At 45.0% G+C, this 20,085-nt stretch overlaps 1 protein-coding gene across 4 annotated transcripts; it reads left to right on the top strand.

Moving 5' to 3' along the window:
- Positions 1-3,848: 3,848 nt before the first annotated feature.
- Positions 3,849-12,813, top strand: Dynll2 (dynein light chain LC8-type 2). 4 transcript variants are annotated; one of them, XM_027950301.2, is made up of 3 exons: positions 3,849-4,117; positions 7,631-7,769; positions 10,760-12,813. In XM_027950301.2, exons 2-3 carry the CDS (start codon positions 7,638-7,640, stop codon positions 10,895-10,897), a joined length of 270 nt encoding a protein of 89 aa, XP_027806102.1. In that variant the 5' UTR covers positions 3,849-4,117; positions 7,631-7,637; the 3' UTR covers positions 10,898-12,813. The 4 variants fall into 4 exon arrangements, with proteins under 4 accessions (XP_027806102.1, XP_071460171.1, XP_071460173.1 ...); XM_071604070.1 differs by lacking the exon at positions 3,849-4,117 and adding an exon at positions 4,532-4,622; XM_071604072.1 differs by lacking the exon at positions 3,849-4,117 and adding an exon at positions 4,581-4,653.
- The last annotated feature ends 7,272 nt before the right edge of the window (positions 12,814-20,085 follow it).

The raw sequence follows: 20,085 nt of genomic DNA, 5'->3' as shown, positions 1-20,085 counted from the left end.
GAAATAGTTGTGTTTTTCAGCTACTAGTGGGCATGACCAGTTTAACTCATGCTTAGAGAACTTCCCAAGTTTCAGGAACTGTTCAAGGTCTGGCAGCCCACTCATAAATAAAATGTGATCCCTGCATGCAAAGAACTGTAGACAGACAGAAGACTGAAAATTTTAATAGAAAGTGGGCAGTGAAAAGCCCTGGAAGTTACAGTAGAAGAGGAATGTGCATTCTCCTGGGGTTCAGGAAGTTTTCATAGATGACACCCAAACAAAGAAGTAGGCCAAGAAAGAAAGCCACAAGCCTCACAGGGGAAAGAACCACTTGAACAAAGGTGTGGAATCTGTGTGTGGAAACACAAATGGGTGGCCGTGGTGTTACTAGAGCAGGAAGGGTGAGATGGGAAGTATGGGGAGATAAGGCAGTGAGGCAGGTGCATGCAGGGGCGGGGAGTAAGTTGTGGGAAAAAGCATAGACTTTATTATAACCAGGAAAGAGGAAACTTCCCAAGGAGGTCCATATTTTCAATAGATTGCTGCAGTATAGACTTGGGGTGAAGGAGACAAGCATGGAGTCAGGGAACAATGTGTAAGAGATGATGGGTGCCTGATGCAAGGTGTTCTTAATGAGACTAAAAGGCAAGGATGGGAAAAACAGCCACGGGGTGGATGCTGGCGGAAACTTGGTGGGTAAGAGAGAGACAAAAATCCAGGGAGGCTCTCAGGTTTCTGGCTTGTGCACGGGTGAATCATGGCACCGTGAACTCAGATAAGAAATACAGGAAAGGGAGAGTGATGTTGATGATGGCTAGCAGTTATTAATCACTTATATGGACCAGGCACTGTGCCAAGGGTTTTCATGCATTTTTTCTTAACTCTATGAAGTAGACATGAATAATGAGGATGAGGAAAATGAAACTTTGAGAGGTTGAATTAGCTTGGCCAGATCCACACAACTGGTGAGTAGTGGGAAATGTTTAGAATCAAGGCAGCCTGGCTCTACCAACAATGCCGTTAAGCACCAGGCATGCGTGTAAGGGAAGAGTCTGCAGAGCCTGGTGGGACCTGCAGTGGAGCGGTCTGGGCACAAGAGCATCCCTAGGGTCCAGATCATGACAAAAACCAGAAATGTGGGTGAACTTCTGAACAGTGACCAAAGTGCAGTGCATGGGGAACCCTGAAATTGAAGTAGACAGACGGTAAGGGGCACAAATGAGACCAAAACAGGCCTCTCTGAATTTTAAAACCAATCTGCTATCTGGGCAACAGAAAACTGGGCAATCACAAAGAACCACATCAAATAGAAATGTCCAAGGTAAGCTGACATATCACTTACATAGTTACTATGTTGCATAGTATTAATCCTAGACAAGGAGCATTTTACTTAAATAGTAATAATTACTATGGCACAGTTTCCCAAACTGTATCTTGTGGATAGTAGTACCTGGAGATGTTAATGTTTGGGTAAAACATGGTTTTGGAATCAGATAAGTTTAATAAATGCAGGAATGATTTAGATAAAGAGCCAAATCCCTGGTTTTCACTTTTCTGTTTGTCAGAGGTGGTATAGTGTCATGACTAAGGTTGTAAGCACTGGAAACAAGACATCTTGGGTGTGAATCCTCCACTGGGTCCTAACTGATGTTAGTTTCACTTCAAATGATAGTTTCACTCTATTGCACTGATTTTGAAACACTTAGAATACAGCCTGGCAAAGAGTGAGCTTCCTTAAAGGTTAATTAATATTATCTATAAACCACACTATTATTAACAAATCTCCCTGATATTCTATATAGAGTTTACTTCTCTATATACATACACTGAGAGTCATGTTTCTGAAAAGTCAAGTCTTGGCTCTGACTCCTGTTAGCTGAATTTCTTTGTTCCCTGACTTCTATCCCACTACAAGCCTTACTGGGCATAACTGAGCTCTTTCCCTGCTCTACTCCAGAAAAGGAGAATAGGGAAGAGGAGGATTTATGCCCTGGTAGCCTGGCATCTGAAGGACAATTGCTGGCTCATAATCACCTTTGTGAATACTTGAAAAAAGTCGTCTTCTGGATGGACAACGGCCTGTACCAGAGCATACAGTTTAGCAAGTGGAATGTAGGCTGTATCTTAGTCCTCACTTGCTTCCTTGGTTGAATGCCCTTGTGTAGTGAACGGTCTGCATAACCATACACAGCAGTTTTGACCTTCAAGACTTGGAAAGGGCTGGAAGCTAAGGACTACTGGGGAAAGGGGGTACTAGCCCTTTCTCCAATCAGCCCATAAGATTTGTTCTGCAAAAGCCCTTAGTATATAAATCATCCTTCCTCCTCTCCTCCCTTCCCTGGTATGCCCCGCCCCCCATTCATTAACACAGTAGCTGACATCAGAATACCCTTCCTGTGAGGGGAGACCACTCACTGGCTTTGCCTGGAATCCCTGATTGAAAGTAGGAGAAGACCGAGCTACAGAAAGCAGAGGCAGGAGGGGATGATCTTCCAGGTTTCCCTTGACCCATAATGAACCCATAATTTACAATGTTCCCAATCAAAGCAGGCCTGGGCCAGAGCAAGTCTGACTTCCTGACAGTGGCTTGGAGCAGGAAGAAAAACAGATGGGCATGAGAGCTATCCTTGGGGAGCTTCCTAATCTCCACTGTCTAGCCAAAATGCCTGGCTCCCAATAAAGACTCTCTATCATCCCTTTAGGTTTCCTGTATGAAACGGTCTGGGAAGGAAAAAGCAGACATTTCCTGGGAGTCTTTTCTGGGGGTGAGTGGGGTACAGTGGAGGGCAGAAACACTACCAATATGCATGAACAGCACAAACACAAACACATCTAGGCAGAGCAGCTAGTAGACCACTTTTCGGTCTACTAGCCAAACTTAGCCTAACTAGCACGGATACGGCAAGGGCTCTACCCTTTCTGAACCTTCTCTAGAAAGTGAAGAATATGGATAGGCTGATAAATTTTAAGACTCCTCAACTGACAGGCTTTGGTTTACACCTCTAGGAGTCTCTGTTCAATTCCCCTCCAGTCCTGTCTAAATGGACCCGTGGGGACAAGCCGACAGAAGCACATGGTTTACTCTTACCTCTATCCCCAAAGAAACCCAAGGCCATAAACCTGCAAGGACAGCATATGCCTGTGTACCCAAGACAAAGCGGCCCATTCACAATTTTGCTTAGGTTCTGCCTCCATTGCTTTCAAAGATAAATACGGGCTGGGGCCCCAGCTGGGGAGGTCTGAAGGCCTTCAGGCTCAAGAACAAAGACTGAGCTGGAGGTGGGAAAGATCTTTTCAGAATGTGAGGAGAGGGAAGCCCCCGGCTGCTTATGCCTTTACTTTTCATAAGGCTGGCTGTTCCTCTCTTTCCCACAGGTTTGGAGGGTTTAGGGGGCGGGGGTGTCCTGTCTTTTTCTTTGAGGCTGGTGCCTTCATCTCCTCCCCTGTCTTTCCTAAGGTTGAGATCTGTGCTCCTTCCCATCTGCTCTCTGGGTCTGAAATCTCCATCCTCCTCTTCCTTTTTTTGTCCTTGGGATTGGGGTCTCCACGCCCCTCCCTTTTCTCCTTTCTTGGGCCTGGCCTCTTCAGCCCTTTTCGGGCCTGGCCTCTCCAGCCCCAGCAGAAGGGTCTGCATTCTTTTTTTCCCCTCTTCCTAAGGCCACAGTTCCCTGCCCCCACTCTCCCCAACTCCCCCTCCCTCCACCCCGAGGCATTGTGGGAGGAAACAAGATGTGGGGCGAGAGCGGCGCGGGGAGAAGCCCGCAGTGCGGGGCCGGGCGGGCGCAGCCAATAGGGATCGCGGACAGCGGCGCGCGCGGCGGGGGGGGGGGCGGGGGCGGGGCGCTATTTCAGCGGGGGCCGCGCGTCGGCCTCGCTCAGCGGCAGAGCGGAGCGGACCGGCGAGGCCCCAGCACGTAGCAGGCGGGCGGGCCGGCAGCGCGAGGCGGAGCGCGGGCGGCCGGGGAAGCTCTAAAGGCGGACGGCGGCGCGAGAGCTCGGCCCCGGGCTGCGGGAGCCGGACATCGCGGCGGCGGCGGCTGCTGCAGGAGGAGCCCAGGGGACATCGCCCGTGCCCGCGCTCTGCCTCAGCCCATCGCTGCTCCCCCGGGGCCCGTGAGGACTCGCCTCGGTGAAGGTGAGGGGTGGGTGGGACCCTGGGCGCCGCGCCCGCGATCGTCGCTTGCGCGTTTTAGCACGCCAGCCTTGGCCGCCAAGGCCCTGCGGCCTCCTCGCCCTAGGCGACCCCAAGGCCTGGAGCGCCGTGGCCCCGCCGCCTTCGGTGTACGGCTCAGCAACTCCGCTCACCCCCAGCGCCCTTCCCGGTCTACGCAGCCCCGGCTTCGCCACTCTGTGCCCTGGCGACCCTCGTGGCGCCACTGGAGGCCCCAGGCTGCGGCGTTGCCTCTCCCACACCCCCCGGGAGTGTCCCTGCGCTGCGTTGAGGCCTCTGGTGTCTGGGGCCAGGGAGAGGGGGTGGAGAGGGCTTCGGCGTGACGCGGCTGCTCCTGCAGCCGCCACCCTCTGGGGCGTCCTTCCTGCAGCGAGGACGCCCAGTCACTCCGGCGCTGCTCCAGGCCGGGCGGGGGAGGGCGGCTGACCGGCCGAGGCCTACAGACCTGGCTCGGCCGCGAGGGCCGGAGGTGGGTAGGACCGGTGCCTTCTCATTCCCAGGTACTGCCCCTCGGGGCCCCGCTCTCTGTGAAACCGGATGGTGGAAGGTACAGCCCCCTTGGAGATTCGAAGGAAGGAAATAGCGTTTTATGTGTGTTGGCGAGTGGGGAAGGGAAAAGCAATCCATGTCGTTCGGACTTAAGCCTTTTTTGTTGTTGTTGTTTGTTTTTTGTTTGTTTTTGGTTGCAAAACCTGGGATAGGATGGGAGCTGTCCAGGAGTGCCCCTTTCGTTTGCAAAGGAGCCCTCGATTCGTGACTGAGGCTGCTGGTTTTGGGGCCTCTGGCCATCCCTTTCTCTGGAGGCCCAGGTCTCTCTCTTTTTTTCCTTCAGGAGAGAGTAGGCTGGGCATCTCCCTATCCTTTTCTCACTGGCACCTTGGACAGGGTTGGTTGGGGCTGGGCCTTACCTCTCAGTTGCCTGAGGGGCCAGGGGTGAAGAATCGTGGCATTGTAGTCACAAGATTAACCTTATGTAACCGCAGGCTCTCTCCTGGGGAGTAAAGTGGCTTTTAATTACTGACAGAGTTGTTCCTTTGGACTTTGGGGATGAGGCAGTGGAGCTGGTGAGCTTGCTGGCAAAATGGTGCCAGTTTCATACTTGATCTTCTACGTCTCTTAGCAGGCCCCACCCCCACCTCTGGATTTGTAAACAGTGCCCCCTTCTGAGTGGTAACCTGGAATAGGCCACCAGGTGACACTATATTTCTTCTAAGAAAAGCCTTCTAATATCAGAACCTTCTCCCAGGGCTGCTCTCATACTTTTGCTCAAAACCCATTGAGGTTACCCCATTTATCTCATTTTAGTCATTGGCTTTTGAATTGAAAATGTTTGTTTGCCCAAGGTCACTTGGCTAGTCAGGTCTTGAACAGGGTTTTCCTGACCTTTTCTTCAGTCTATGGTGCTCACAGACTTAAGGCTCTGACTTTCTCTCTCAAGTGTGGGGGTAGAAGGGGTGATCTACTAACTCTTTGCTCTGCCAGTGTGTGCTGAGGTGGAACCAGCCCTACTTAGTTTGACTGGCCTAGTCTGAGACTGCCACCCAAGTGCCAGACAAGTGTGCCTTGGATGAGGTCAGGGGCTTAAGGGCTTCCTGGCTGGCAGCTGGCATACATGCATTCTGTGCATTCTGTAGGCTGAATAATGGTTGACAGTTCTGTTTTCCCTTTCAGCCCATCCAGCCTATGGACTAGTGTGGACTCAGATCATAGTGGCCTGTAATGATAACGCAGGGATCTCTTCTTCAGCAGGCAAGCAGGCTGCTTTTGTAGCCTTGTATCATACAGGCCCAGACTGACAGCATTTTTGTTCATTAGATTGGGCCAGAGACACTTTTAAGGGTGGGATGAGGGAAATTGTTTCTGTTCTGTGTGATGGGACTGTGGTCAAGGAGGGCAGAATTTTGCAGCTCATCCCCCCCTGTTCCTGCAAAGAATCTGGCATGCTATAGACTGCCATGCAAGTCCTGGCCAGCCCTCTTGGGATTTCTCTCATTCTGTGAAGGGTCTATGCAATGTCTGCCCTGAACTCTGGTTGCTACATGATGAATGTTATGGCCCAGTTAGCAGGGATATGAAACATGTCTGTTAAAATAACAACAGGTCTTCACCTTTCTTAGGTATTTTTGTTTTTTCCAATCCTCTATCTCCAGGTTTTTCCCAATCCTATGTTTTAAATAGGGGAAAAGTCTCAGTATTCTCTAAGGAAGAGAAGATATTCTCTCCCTAACACAATACCTTTTACTTCACCTAGTAGGTAATATTTTTTGCATAAATGAATAAATTCTATATAAGCAAGCAAAAATCTAAGGAAATGATGGATCATTTTAGAACTGGGTCTAAAATTCAAGGCTTTCAAAAATTGATTTTTAAAAGAAAAATAACAAACCAGAAGAAAAAAATTGAGCTTTAAAAATTGAACATTATAGGGGAGAAGCAGAGAGAAGGATGGAATGAGTTGACTAGCCTAATCTGAGACTGCCACCCAGCTTCTCTACCTCTTGGTAGGGGGCATGCAGCCCTAAGTACTTAAAAGGTTATTGTTGTCTCTACTGCACTGGGCATTGGTGACCTATAATGTACTCTACTTCTTTTCATTTGTATAGAACAGGGGTTGGTATATATATATATATATATATATATATATATATATATTTTTTTTTTTTTTTTTTTTTGGTGAAGGGTCAGATAATAAATTTTAGGTCTTGCAGACCATACAGTCACTCAGAACTATTCAATTCTGCCATTGTAAGCATGTTCCTGTATCACTTATTATACAAAAACAGGTGGTGGCTGAATGGATAGCCCCCTGTATAGACTTCCTGTTTTCAGATGCTCTTAATAAAACCTTAGTTAATTCTTATAACAGTTCCCACTATAGAGAGCTAACTTAATTGTTGAAATAGAAGTAATGATACAGAAAAGCTTGTCTAAGAATACAAGGGTTTAAAGTCAGGACTGTTGGTTTCTAGTCCATCTTTTTCCTTACTGTCCCCGCCCCCCGCCCCAGTGCTGGGGATTAAACTCAGGGCCTTACATGCTAGGCAAAGGCTATACCCCACTGAGCCATATCCCCAGCCCTAGCCCTCTTCTTTCTGCTATGATACTAATGATGTAATAATGGTCATTAGATCAAGATCTTATCCAGTGTTATGCCATCTGGCTTATCCTCAGGATAACCTGCAGTTCCCATTTTACAAAAAATGACAACACAAAGATAAAGTAGCTTGCCAAGACACAGCTAAGTGATGTCAGTTTGGTTGTCAGTGCTGTATAGAATACTAGAAATAGATGGCTGTTAGAGTTAGAAAAAACTCATTTTATATAAGATAAAAATCATGGGTTGGGACTGTGTTTCTGCTGTGTTTTCTATATTCCCACTTTTGTACTTCTTTCTCACTGAAGCCCTCTACCCAGAAGCTCATGTTCATTGTTCACAGCATGGAGTTAACACCCTTACCTTTGCTGCTTCTTCTGCAGTGTCACGATGTCTGACCGGAAGGCAGTGATCAAGAACGCAGACATGTCTGAGGACATGCAACAAGATGCCGTTGACTGTGCCACACAGGCCATGGAGAAGTACAACATAGAGAAGGACATTGCTGCCTATATCAAGAAGGTATGCCAGGAGAGCCCAGGGTCTGAAATGGCAACTGAGCTGGGCTCTACAGAGGGCTAGAGTTGAGGACATAGGAAAATAAGGAAATTCAAAGCAAACAAAACCTAGGAACTTGTGAAGCAGACTAATTAGGGAGGGAATTGAATTGACAAAGCATTCACCTTAGGAAGGTTTTTTGTTTTATAAGTTCTTAGGGCCTCATTGTTTCCCAGGCTGCCCTTGAACTTGGGATCTTTTTGCCTTGGCCTCTTTAGTCTCTGGGATTATAGGCATGCACCACTGTGCCTGACTCTTGTTTTAATTAATTAATTAATTAATTTTAAAATATTTTTTTTTTAGTTATAATTGGACACAATACCTTTATTTTATGTGGTGCTGAGGATCAAACCCAGCGTCTGGCTCATGCTAGGCAAGCACTCTACCGCTGAGCCACAATCCCAGCCCTTGTTTTATTTTTGAGATCAGGTTTTGCTACATATCTGAGCTGGCCTTGAACTTGAGGTCCTCCTGCCTCAGCTTCCCAAGTAGCTGGGATTATAGGCAGCAGCCACCACCATACCCAGCTCACACTAGGGAGTTCTTAACAGAAGCTCTACTAGGCATGTGTATTTACATTTAAAGATAATTAGGTGACTAAGACATTGGGGAAGAATAAAACTATACAGAGAAGCTTCAGAATTAAGCATTACTGCCTTAATTTAGAACTGTTTAAAATTAAGATTAAGGATATTTGAATGAATGATCATGAATAAATGTTCAGAGCTCTTCATCACTTAAAGTGGGTATTATAAAGCCAGACATGGTGGCACAAACCTGTAATCCCAGTGACTGAGGCAGGAGGATTAGAATTTTGAGGCCTAGCCTCAGCATCTTAATGAGGTCCTAAGCAATCTAGCAGAGACCCTTCTCAAAATGAAAAACAAAGGGCTGCAGATGTGGCTCAGTGGCTAAACACCCTGGGTTCAGTCCCTGGCACGCACACACACACACGAAAGTGGGTATTATAATCTCACAATGTAGGGAGTTTTCTTTCTCTCTTTTACTTATTTTTATGTGTGCTGAGGATTGAACCCAGGTCCTCACATGTGCAAGGCAAGTGCTCTACCACTGAGCTACAACCCCAGCCCCATCCTCTAATAAGAATGGGCTTGATATGTAGTCATCCCTTAGTTTTGGTAGGAAATTTTATCCAGGACCCCTGTCAGATATCAAAATCCACACTTCATATAAAATGGCATCGTATTTATTTGTGTATAACATACACATATCTTAAATCATCTCTAGGTTACTTTAATAGCTAATATACAAGTAAATGCTATGTAAGTAGTTGTTCTTACTATATTGTTTAGTAGGGGATAATGACAAGAACAAAAAATGTATACATGTTCAGGACAGATGTAATTTTTTTTTCCTCTGAGTATTTTCCATCTGCGATTTGTTGACTCCATGGATGCAGAATCCACAAATATGGAGGGATGACTGTATAATTTCTTAAATGGATGATTAGTATTGGGGTGATAGGTTTGGTTCCTGAAAACTTCTTAAATGAATGGGTGAAGGATATGGTTAACTGTGAGGAGGCACCTGCATTAAAAATAAGAAATGGCTAACTGGGTTCCTTGATTCCCAGCCAGAACATGTGTCCAGAGAAGGCATAGTCCTAATCTTTGATAATCTTAGCTCTGGCATCCCAAGAAAGCGGTAGCAGTCTGGTTCCTAACAGTAGGGTATGGTCGGTCGGTAGGGTTTCCTTGAATTTTACAGAATCTATGGATTTCCTACTGATTTGGGTGGGATGAGAAGAGGAAACTCTGGGTTGTGTGTATGGATCCTGAGCGGGTGCAGAACAAGATGGGGTTGCTGGTTCCTCGCTAACTAATGGCCTTTCCAGGGAGAGAAAACAGAATCCTAGAACTTTGTATCCAAAGTAATCCTTAGATTACCTGATCCAGCTTTCTTGTTTTGCTGATGATAAAAATGAGACCCAGAGAAGTAACTGATTTTCCCACATTACAGAGTTCAGGATTGAAGCTGGGTTTGATTTTTCTCTTTTCCTTAGTACTTCTTGGAAAGTACCAAATCTATTCCCCAATGTTGATCATCCATTTAAAAAAATTATAGTCAGTCTTCCGTATCTTTGGGTTCTCTCTGTATTTAGTACTTCCTGTATGGTATGGAGGCTATGAAGAAGCCAAACGGGTTATATGTTGAGCACCCGGTGTGATGAAGATCCCCAAGGTTAGCAGCGTTGATGCTTTCATGATAGAAGGCTACTGCCCTTTCACAGCCATGTCAGGATACATCTAGGCAGACAGCCGCAGGGTAGAGGGCTGCTTCTGATTAGCTTAGGGATTTCCTGGGTGGTTTTGCGCTCCTTGATAGAAATCAGGAAATCACCTTGATCTAATGGCTGAGGTCTTTGTTCTGGTGTACAAGCCTGCACGGTTGCTTGGCATACAGGATTGCCTTTAATGTTGATTTTTATAAAACTGCTTCCTAGTACTCCTGACCTTCAGTCCGCATTTGCTCTAATATCTTGGTTTATGGCATTTGGAAAGCTGGTTTAGTAACGTGTGAGGCAGTGGGCAGCCAGTCTTCATTTTCCATGCTGTATTTCACTGGAATGGTCCTTCATTCCACTAGCCTCTGATCATTTTATTGAAGAATCATAGGGTGGGCTTGAAGTGGTGTGAAGGGTGTAGGATAACTAGGAGGAGAGATGATCAGAGTGTGAAGTGCTAGAAGGCTCTATAGGGAGGAATAGTGGAGCCTTTGTGATGTTCCATTATTGATGAGAGAAGGAGTGTCCTGGCCAACCTTAGAACCTGAGCTCCTGAGGTTCAGGAGCTGAGGCTGGGGGTGGGGAGGTGGTAACAACTAAATGTATGGGTGCTAGAGTTGCAGGGAGAGACTTCCATTCTGATTTCTCATCGTCCAACTACCTTAATCACCTTTCTTCTCTCCCTCTTTTATTCTTTTTTTTATTTTAGGAATTTGACAAGAAATATAATCCTACCTGGCACTGTATCGTGGGCCGAAATTTTGGCAGCTACGTCACACATGAGACAAAGCACTTCATCTATTTTTACTTGGGTCAAGTTGCAATCCTCCTCTTCAAGTCAGGCTAGGTGGCCATGGTGAAGGTGTCAGTGGCGGCGGCAGCGATGGCAAGCAGGCAGCATTGCTGGGACTGTTTTGCACTGGGGCCAGCATCAGGATGTCCTCTCCAACGGCTGTGCTACTGCATGGACTGTATACTCGATTTCATGTGTATGTCGCAGTAAACAAAACCAAACTTCCTTCTGTTTAGTTGCCTGGGGAAGAAGGCTGCTTTATGTTTATTTTTCAAGACTTTAAAATTTTTTTTTTTTTTGGTTGTATTGCACTAGGAAATCTCTCCCATCCCTCCTTATTCTCTTTCTCTCCCTATATAAAAATACAAATCCCAAAAGATGAGGAGGGCTGAGGAAAGAAATAGGTCTCTGGAGGTGGAACTAAAACTGTGCAGCTGCCTCTTCCTGGTGGTGGGTACTTCTTTGAGAGGACCAGGGAGGCTGCAGGAAGACAGTGTTAGAATTGGCAAGGAGAAAGGAAAGGGATAGGAAGGAGGTTGGGGGGATTGATCTAGTACCAGGGAGACTATTCCACTGAACTGTGATTTTTTTTTTTTTTTTTTTTTTTCTGGCTTGGGGCAGAGGGTGGGGTGGGGATGGGTTCTTTAAGGGGCCCTGTGATGTGTCTGTGGTGTGTGGGAGTGGGGAGCAGACTTGTCTTGCTGTCTTTGTCAGGATTTCTAAGTAAGGGCTGTGTCTTTGTGGATTACCTTATTTTATTCTTCTTGCCAGAGATCATACTAGGAGGATGTTGTGGGTAGGATTAGCTTGAATTTCTTTTTTTCTTTATGTTCTTTCCTGTCTGCTCCCTGCGTAGCCCTCAGTTTACTCATTCCTCTGGAGTTCTCTTAGAGCAGCCTGTTAGTTGGCTGGTAAGGGAATTTCTGGTGACTGTAGTTCTTTAGTTAGGTCTTAGAAATCAAACCAAATCAATGTCTCCCTTGATTCTCGTTTGTGTATGTGTGTATGCTTGTATGTATGTGTGTGTGTGTGTGTGTGTATGGGATTGGGATAGAGGGGAGGGAGGAGGGACAGGACAGATGGAATCTCTAGGGTGTATAGGTAGGAGGCACAGTTCTAAGTGGGCCTTTATGTTAAAAACCTCTGGGGTGTCTGTTGTGGGGTTGAAGACAGGTGTCATCTAGCCCAGAGACTGCTTGCCTTATGGCTGTCTGCTCCTTGAGAAAGAAGGCTTTGGGAGGATCACCTAGGGCAAGATAGCCATACTGCCATCTGCCCTGGAGCTGGGTCTCAGTGGAGGGGGAAAGTGACTTTGTGGATGGTTGCAGCTTCTTGTGGGAGGTGGGAATGAAAGTAATAAAAGGATGAGAGGGCTTCATTGGAACTTAGAGACTTGCAGTCATGAAGCCCCAGATATCAGGAGGTAAACTAAGGCCTGTGAGTAGGAGGAGATTCCAGGAAGGATGTAGGGAAATCTTGTATTGAAGACATAGGAGTGGGGTAGGGGTGGGGTGGTCATTGCTGATCAAGCTGCTGATTCTCATGAATCATTCAAAACTCTCATGTGTAGGGTTGACACTGTGGGGGGTTGGGGAAATCCAACTCATTCTTTTTTGTTTGCAGTCAATTCTTGGGGCTAGTGGGGGGCAGACTTCCCTAAGCCCTAGTGTGCCGAGCTTTCTTTTTAATGTTGGCAAAGGGGAGGGTGGGAACTGGGGTGGTGCCTGAGTTCCCTATATCTCTTCAGTTTTGATATAAAATTGTTTGCTTTTAGTTTTTTTTTTTTTTTTTAATGAATGTCCAAATCTGTTTTCCCCTGCCCTCCCAGACTTTGTGTGGCCAGTTGGAACTGTCTGGTTTGTGTTCATCTCTCCCTCATTTCTGGAGCAGGGTCTAAAACCCTGCCACATCTCCTATGCTCTGCATCCACGCCTCTTTTGGACATTAAAGGTCGATTGATGCACCTCTGAGCTGTTTGGGTTTCTTTTTCTTTCTTTCTTTTTTTAATGCTGGGGATCCAGCGGGGGGCCTTGCATCTGCTAGGCAAGCACTCTACCACTGAGCTGCATCTCCAGCCCCTTTGTTTGGGTTTCTTTAGGGGCGGTGGGGTGGGGGTGGGGGTGGGGGTGGGGGGTGTTGACCTGTAGGCAGTGGTACCACATGGGGTGGGGCAGGGTAGAGTACCTAGAGTACTGGAATGAAACTGAAGAGAACACAAGCAACAAATACTGATTGGCTTGAAGCAGGACTTATTTGTTGAGTGGGGAGAACTAGCCAGCAGCACTCACCCATAGAGGTTCCTAGTTTCTAGTGCCTAGCTGTGGGTTGGCCAGGGAAGCCACATTGTTCATCCTTGATACAATAGTTGCTGCCTTCCCGTCAGCTGTCCTGCTCCTGCCTGAGCATGGCTGCTTAGGAATCTTTGGTTTAAGCCCAGTCCTTTAACTCCTAGGTTCCCTGAGCCTGGACACTGCCAACTTATGCTGTCCACTTAAAATGGGAAAGCTGGGGATCCTCAAAAAGAGTCTCTTGGTGGGACCAGAGTGATTCTCTGAGTTATCCCAGGTGCTCCACCTGGGGTTTCCTGCCTCAATACCTACTCACCTCAATACCTGGAGAAGTGAGTAGTGCCAAGACTTCTGAGTGCACCCACCCTTGATCCTAAGCTATCACTGTAGGCTTACTGGCCACAATATTTGTGGAGTTGTTTGTGAAACCTGATGTATTTTGTACTGTTATTTATTCACTCAAAAGCATTTTCTGAGCTCTTGAACACTTGGCTCTACAATGCTGTTCACTCATGAAAATGAGGAAAGTTCCATGCTGCTTTGGAATGTGCATTCTAGTGAGTAGAACAGACGTACACATTGATAAAACTTTCTGTTAGTGATGTTATCATGGAAATACACTGGGCAATGAACTTTTGAATATTGGAGGTAAGTAGATTGCCTTCAGATAGAAGTTGCTTGACTGGATCCTAGGGAGAATGCTTTATCTCTGAGGCAGTGAGGTCCTAAGGGATTAAGACAAGGGATTATGGAACCCCAACTTTTGTTATTACCTTTGCTAGTATGAGTAATTTAATAGCCAGGACCTTCTGGAGGTTTCATCTGTGATGATTGGTGTCTCTAGGACCAAAACTCATCAATTTCCTGCTGTAATCAAATAGGCATATCCATGCCATCTGTGGACAGCGTACATTTCTGCACCTATAGATTCATGGTGCTTGTCTGGAAGGCTAATCCTGCAGAGCTTCCTGGAGGAGACGCCTCCAAACCCATGGGGCCCTGCAGGGGAAATATGCTGTGGAATTCCTGAAGAACACAGCCTGTCAGAATTGTGGCCGTGCAGAGAGAAAGTGAGAGCATCAATATTTCTACTTACTTCATTCTCCAGTTTTTTTGGGCTTCCATTTGGCTGAACTCTACCAAAAGGCAGATGACAGGGTTGATGCAGGGAAAAGTCTGTAAGGATCAGTCTCCCTGCCAGGGAAGAGGATGGAGAATGAAATTTTTAAAAGTAGGGCAAATGGAGACTAATCAGGAGTGGGGAGGGATTATATGTGTTGTCAGTCTCTGTCCCCTAAACCCTGGTGGCCTCTAGACCTGAGGTGTGAGGTACCTTAATCCCTCACTTTCTTGAGGTCTTAAGCATGTTTTTATCTGAGGGGCTTTTTGACATCCTGTATGAAAACAGTACCTTCCACCATCACCATTAATCTTGCCCATTTTATTTTGCAGTGCTGTGACTTGAACCCAAGGCCTTACACGTGCTAGACAAACACTGTGCCACTAAGCTCCATTCCCAGTCCTTTAAAAATTTTTATTTCTAGATAGGGTCTCTCTAAATTGACCTCAAATTTGTGATCCTCCTACCTCAACCTCCCAAGTAGCTGAGATTACAGTTGTGCACCACTGTGCCTGGTTAACATTATCCACTTCAGTTCCTCATAGCACCTGCTGACCATGCTTTTGATGTATTTGTTATTTATTTACTTTGTCTTCTATAACTAGAATATAAGCTCCATGAGATCATTTTTTCTTACCTGCTTTTTCTTAAACCACATAGCAGCACCTGTAGGAAGTACTTGTATTGATTGATCAAATGAAAAGAGAAACGTTATAGGTGCAAGCCAGGGCATCTCCTTTGCCCTGTGGGTCTCAGCCTTTTCTAAAGAGACTTCTGCCCTTTGGCTTGGTCCCTCTTGTTGCCAAAGCCCTGGGTGTCTTGTGCTGCTTGGAAAGCAGTGAGAGGGTCACTCCCCAAGTGTAGTCAAGCATCAGCCCATCTTGTTTGCCAGCTATGGAAGAATGAAATAGTGTGTTCATAAAATGCATTTCAGTTGATGTCACTGAACCCTCAAGAACACCTGGTCCTGCAGTCATTAGCCACATTTCAGGATAAGCAAATGGGGAAAGAGCTGGGAGTGACTTGCCAAAGTGCACATAGCTGGTCCTGTTTCCAGAGCTCAGGACTGTTGTGACCCAGGAGGGTTAGCTGGTGTTGGATGCCAGGGTTCTTATACTCCTTAAGATTTAGGCTTAGCTCTTTGAGTCAAATTCTGAATCCTGGTTCCACTGATGTTCCCTCTTTTGGGGCCCTGCTTTAGCAAGGCTGGAGGGGAAAATCTCTCATCACTTCTCCCCTCTACCAAGGATCAAGGACCTGCTCCTCAGGCTTCATGAGAGGGATGAATCTTCTGGTTTTAGCAGACTTCCTGAATCCTGATCTACGTGAATGCTTATATCCACTCTGCTACTGTGCCAATATAAAGAGGTTCATAAGAAAAAATAACATGATGAATGAAATAATACAGTTGATACCATAATATATTCTAGGCAATGGAAAACTAAATGATGGGTGCTTGTTTTCTGCTTCATATTCATCTGTCTTTTCCTTTTGTCTTTAATGAGCATGTATTGTTTGTGTAATTAAAAACAATTTTTTTTTGGTAGCGGGGATTGAACCCAGGGGTGCTTCACCAATGAGCCACATCAAAAAAATAAATAAAAGAAAAAAAAAAAACCAGGAGAATCCCAGGTTCCTGCTTGCCTCTCTTCCCTTACGTTTTTCAAAGGTGTGCAGCATTTATGGTGGGGCAGCTAGACATTACTGTCTTGGGCTTTCTAGAGAGAGGCCAAACAAAACATTAGTTTTGTGGGCAGAATATAGGACATAGGACCTGAATACTTGGGGTTGAGTTCCAGCTCCAACACTTCCTGTTGTATGAACATGAACAAGTAGTTTGGCTTCTCTGAGCTTCCAATTCCATCATCTGTAAAATGGAGATAACACATCTTTCCCAAAAGGGTGGTTATGAGAAATAAATGGTGTCATGTAAATGAAGGGCTTTGAAATTGGAAAGGGATAAGGATGAGTAAAATGATGATATTGAGCCAGGATTGGTAGCATATGCCTGTAATCCCAGTGACTTAGAGGCTGAAGCAGGAGGATTGGAAGTTTGAGGCCAACCTCAGCTATTTAGCAAGACTGTCTCAAAATAATAAAAAAGGGCTAGGGATTGTTTTAGTCATTTTTTTTTTTTCCTGCTGTGACCAAAAATCTGGCAAGAACAATTTTAAGAAGGAAAAGTTTATTTGGGGGCTCACGGTTTCAGACGTCTCAGTCCCTAGACAGCTGTTTTCATTCCTCAAGGCCTGGGATGAGGGTGGGTCCTATGGTGGAAGAGTGTAGTGGAGGAAAGCAGCTGGGAACATGGCTCCAGGAAGCAGAGAGAGAGAGAGAGAGAGCGCTCCACTCTTTGGTGACAAAATACATATGCCAAAGGCACATCCCCAAAGACCTACCTCCTCCAGCCACTCCTTACCTTTCAACAGTTGTCAACCAGTTAATCCCTATCACTCGATTAATGTACTGATTAGGTTAAGGCTTTCATAATCCCATCATTTTACCTCAAAACTCTCTTGCATTGTCTAGTACATGAGCGTTTGGGGGCTACCTCATATCTAAACCATAATAGGGATGCAGCTTAGTGGTAAAGCAACCCTGGGTTCAATCCCCAGTAACAAATAAATAAATAAAGATATTATTTATGAGGGTTTTTAATAAAGTTTTGGGAAAGAGTAAAGGATTCTAGAAAACCCTAAATCTCCCCTCGAACCCAATTGGGCCAGCCTTTTCCCTTCCTGCCTAATTGTGCCTGTTATAGGAAAGGGAATTAAAGACCAGACATGGAAACAAACTTACTTAAGGTTACATGAATGTTTGGACAACTGGGATGTAGAACTCAGCCTTCTGACTCCCAGGCTAGGTTCGATTCTGGTTGGAGATGGCAGAAGAGAACTATCAGTAGGTTCTGTGCTCCCTGTTGAACTCTGGAGGACCCTGTCCTTGGTGGTGTTGTACAATTGAGTAGATTCTAGCGTACACACCAACTTGTGTAGCCATGCCCACTATCCAGTTCCAGACATTTTTATTTGTGCTCCCCTCCCAAACAAGAAATTCTCTGCCTATTGGTAGTCATTTCTCAATTCTTCTTTTCCCCTCAGCCTCTGGAAACGGTTAATCTACATTTAGTCTCTGAATTTGCTTATTATGACATTTCCATAAATAGAATCATACAATATGTAACCTTTGGTGTCTGGCTTCTCCCACTTAGCATGATGTTTCCAAGATTCATTTATTGTAGCATCTATCAGTATTCCATTTTTTTCTGGCCAACTAATATTCCATTATATGGCTATAAATACATTTGATTTATTCATCAGTTGAAGGACATGTTAGGCATTGTCAATAATGCTGCTATGAACATGCATGTGCACATTTTTGCGTAGAAATGTTTTCATATCTCTTGGGGCATCTTTTAAATGTCAATTTACTGCGCTGGGGTTGTAGCTCAGTGGTAGAGCGCTTGCCTAGCATGTGGGAGCCACTAATTTAATCCTCAGCACCACATATAATTAAAATAAATAAAAGTTCATCAACAACAACAACAAAGTGTCAATTTACTTTTTAAAAGTCTACACTGAGGGGCTGGGGATGTGGCTCAAGCAGTAGCGCGCTTTGCAGTAGTGCGCTTGCCTGGCATGCACGGCGCCTTGGGTTCAATCCTCAGCACCACATAAAAATAAAAGATGTTGTGTCCACCGAAAACTAAAAAATTAATATTAAAAAATTCTCTCTCTCTAAAAAATTAAAATCTACACTGAGATTGGCAATTTTTTTCTATAGAGTCAGATAGTAAATATTTTAGGCCTCATGGGCCATATAACATGTATATAGTTCTTGTAACTACTGAACTCTGCTAATGTAGCGAAGAAGCAGCTTTAGATGATATGTTCCAATAAAACTTTTTAAATGGGCAATGGGCCAGGTTTGACTATGGACCATAGTGTGCCGACCCTAATCTAGGAGATACAGTTACATGACTCAATATTCTGAAGGTACAGAAAGTGAATTCTCCCTCCTACCTGTGTCCCTCAGCCACTGGATTTCCCTTCTTAGAAGCAATTGATGTTAGGAGACTTTGTGTCTTCTTTTAGACAGTTGATAAATGAGCATATTTTAAAGTCACTCTGTAATGTTCCAGTGTGTTACAGATAGTTTAACACCAAAGGACCAAATCTGAAAGATGAAACAGTATTTGAGAAATATGACTCTGACCTCCCCATTTTGCCATTTTGCTCTTCCATCAGAAATATCTTTGGAACTCCCAGGATTTGCCCAGTAGTTCTAAGGCCATGAAAATGTCGGATAATCTCTTTTGGTTCAAAAGCAAGCTCTGACTCTTAAAGGCTGCAAGGTTTTCTCTGATGGTTTGTTTATTTGAGTATCAGAGTTCAGTAGTATATCTTTTTTTTTTTGCTACTAGGGATTTAACCCAAGTTGCCCGCACACCCTTTTTATTTTTTAAGTTTGAGACAGAGTTTTGCTAAATTGCTGAGGTTCACTTCCAACTTGTGATCTTTCCATCTCAGCCTTCTGAGTCACTGGGATTATAGCAGGAGATCTGTCTTGTCTATCAATCAATCAATCATCTGTCTAGTTTTTTAAAACATTTAAATTTTTAATTTTTTTCATTTTTTAATGTGGTGCTGGGGATCAAACATAGGGCCTCATGCATGCCAGACAAGTACTCCACCTCTGAGCTACAGTCCCAGCCCCATCTATCTAGTTTAATTGCAAGGAATTGGACTATGCTACAATAGGGCTGACTAGGCAAGTCTAAAATTCATAGGATAGGCTGTGAAGAAGAGAAGGTTGACAGCTGTCAGGTGGGGAGCCAACACTGCAGTCCACAGCTGGAATTTCTTTTTCAGGGAAACTTCAGACCTTTCAACTGGATAGATGAGGTCCACCCATATTATGTCATTATATAATATCGTCAACTGATTGTCGATATGACATATACAAAATACCTTTTCAGTAGCACATTAATTAAACCAATTAGTTTTTTAATATCTGTGTACTAGAGCCTAGCCAACTTGACATATAAAACTGACCATCACAGTCCATGTCTCATCATGTGTGTGGCACCCACACACATCTCCTCAAACTATACCTCATCTCCTCATAAAGATTATAACAGCTGGCCACAGTGGTACACGCCTGTAATCCCAGCGACTCAGGAGACTGAGGCAGCAGGATTGCAAGTTCAAAGTCAGCCTCAGCAACTCAGTGAGGCCCTAAGCAATTTAGCAAGACCCTGTCTTAAAACAAAAAATTAAAAAAAAAAAAAAAAGGGCTGGGGTTGTGGCTCAGAGGTAGAGTGCTCACCCAGCATGCATGAGGCACTGGGTTCAATCCTCAGCACCACATAAAAATAAAATAAAGATATTGTGTCCACCTATAACTAAAAAATAAATATTTAAAAAAGAATAGAAAGGGTTGGGGATGTGGCTCAGTGGTTAAGTGCCCCTGGGTTCAATTCTGGTACCAAAAAAAAAAAAAAAAAAGAAAGAAAGAAAAAAGAGAAAGAAAAAGAAAAGGGGGAACTCTTGAAATACCCCACATCACTGGATCCCTAACATATTCACTGAAGTGGAATGCCTCTGAATTTTTTTTGTCAAATTTATTTCCTGCCCTCTGAAATGCAAATGACTTACCAATATGTCTATGTTACTTCACACTCATTGGGTCCAATTAGCATAAGTCATCAATGTAATGGACCAGCGTGATGTTAGGTGGAAGGCAGAGGTCATCAGGAGCCGGGGAGTTGAAGTGCCCTGTGGCAGGGCTGTGAGGGTGTGTTGCCACTCTTGACATCTGGAAGCGAATCGCTT

The sequence above is a fragment of the Marmota flaviventris genome, chromosome 17 (genome assembly GCF_047511675.1).
Source record: "Marmota flaviventris isolate mMarFla1 chromosome 17, mMarFla1.hap1, whole genome shotgun sequence".
NCBI lineage: Eukaryota > Metazoa > Chordata > Mammalia > Rodentia > Sciuridae > Marmota > Marmota flaviventris.
This window is presented reverse-complemented; position numbering and strand designations above follow the sequence as displayed.

Excerpts from the sequence above, each read along its gene's own strand:
- Dynll2 (XM_027950301.2), top strand. The coding sequence starts at position 7,638 with ATGTCTGACCGGAAGGCAGTGATCAAGAACGCAGACATGTCTGAGGAC. Across the intron at positions 7,770-10,759 it reads TTGCTGCCTATATCAAGAAG|GAATTTGACAAGAAATATAA; the intron begins GTATGCCAGGAG and ends TTTTTATTTTAG.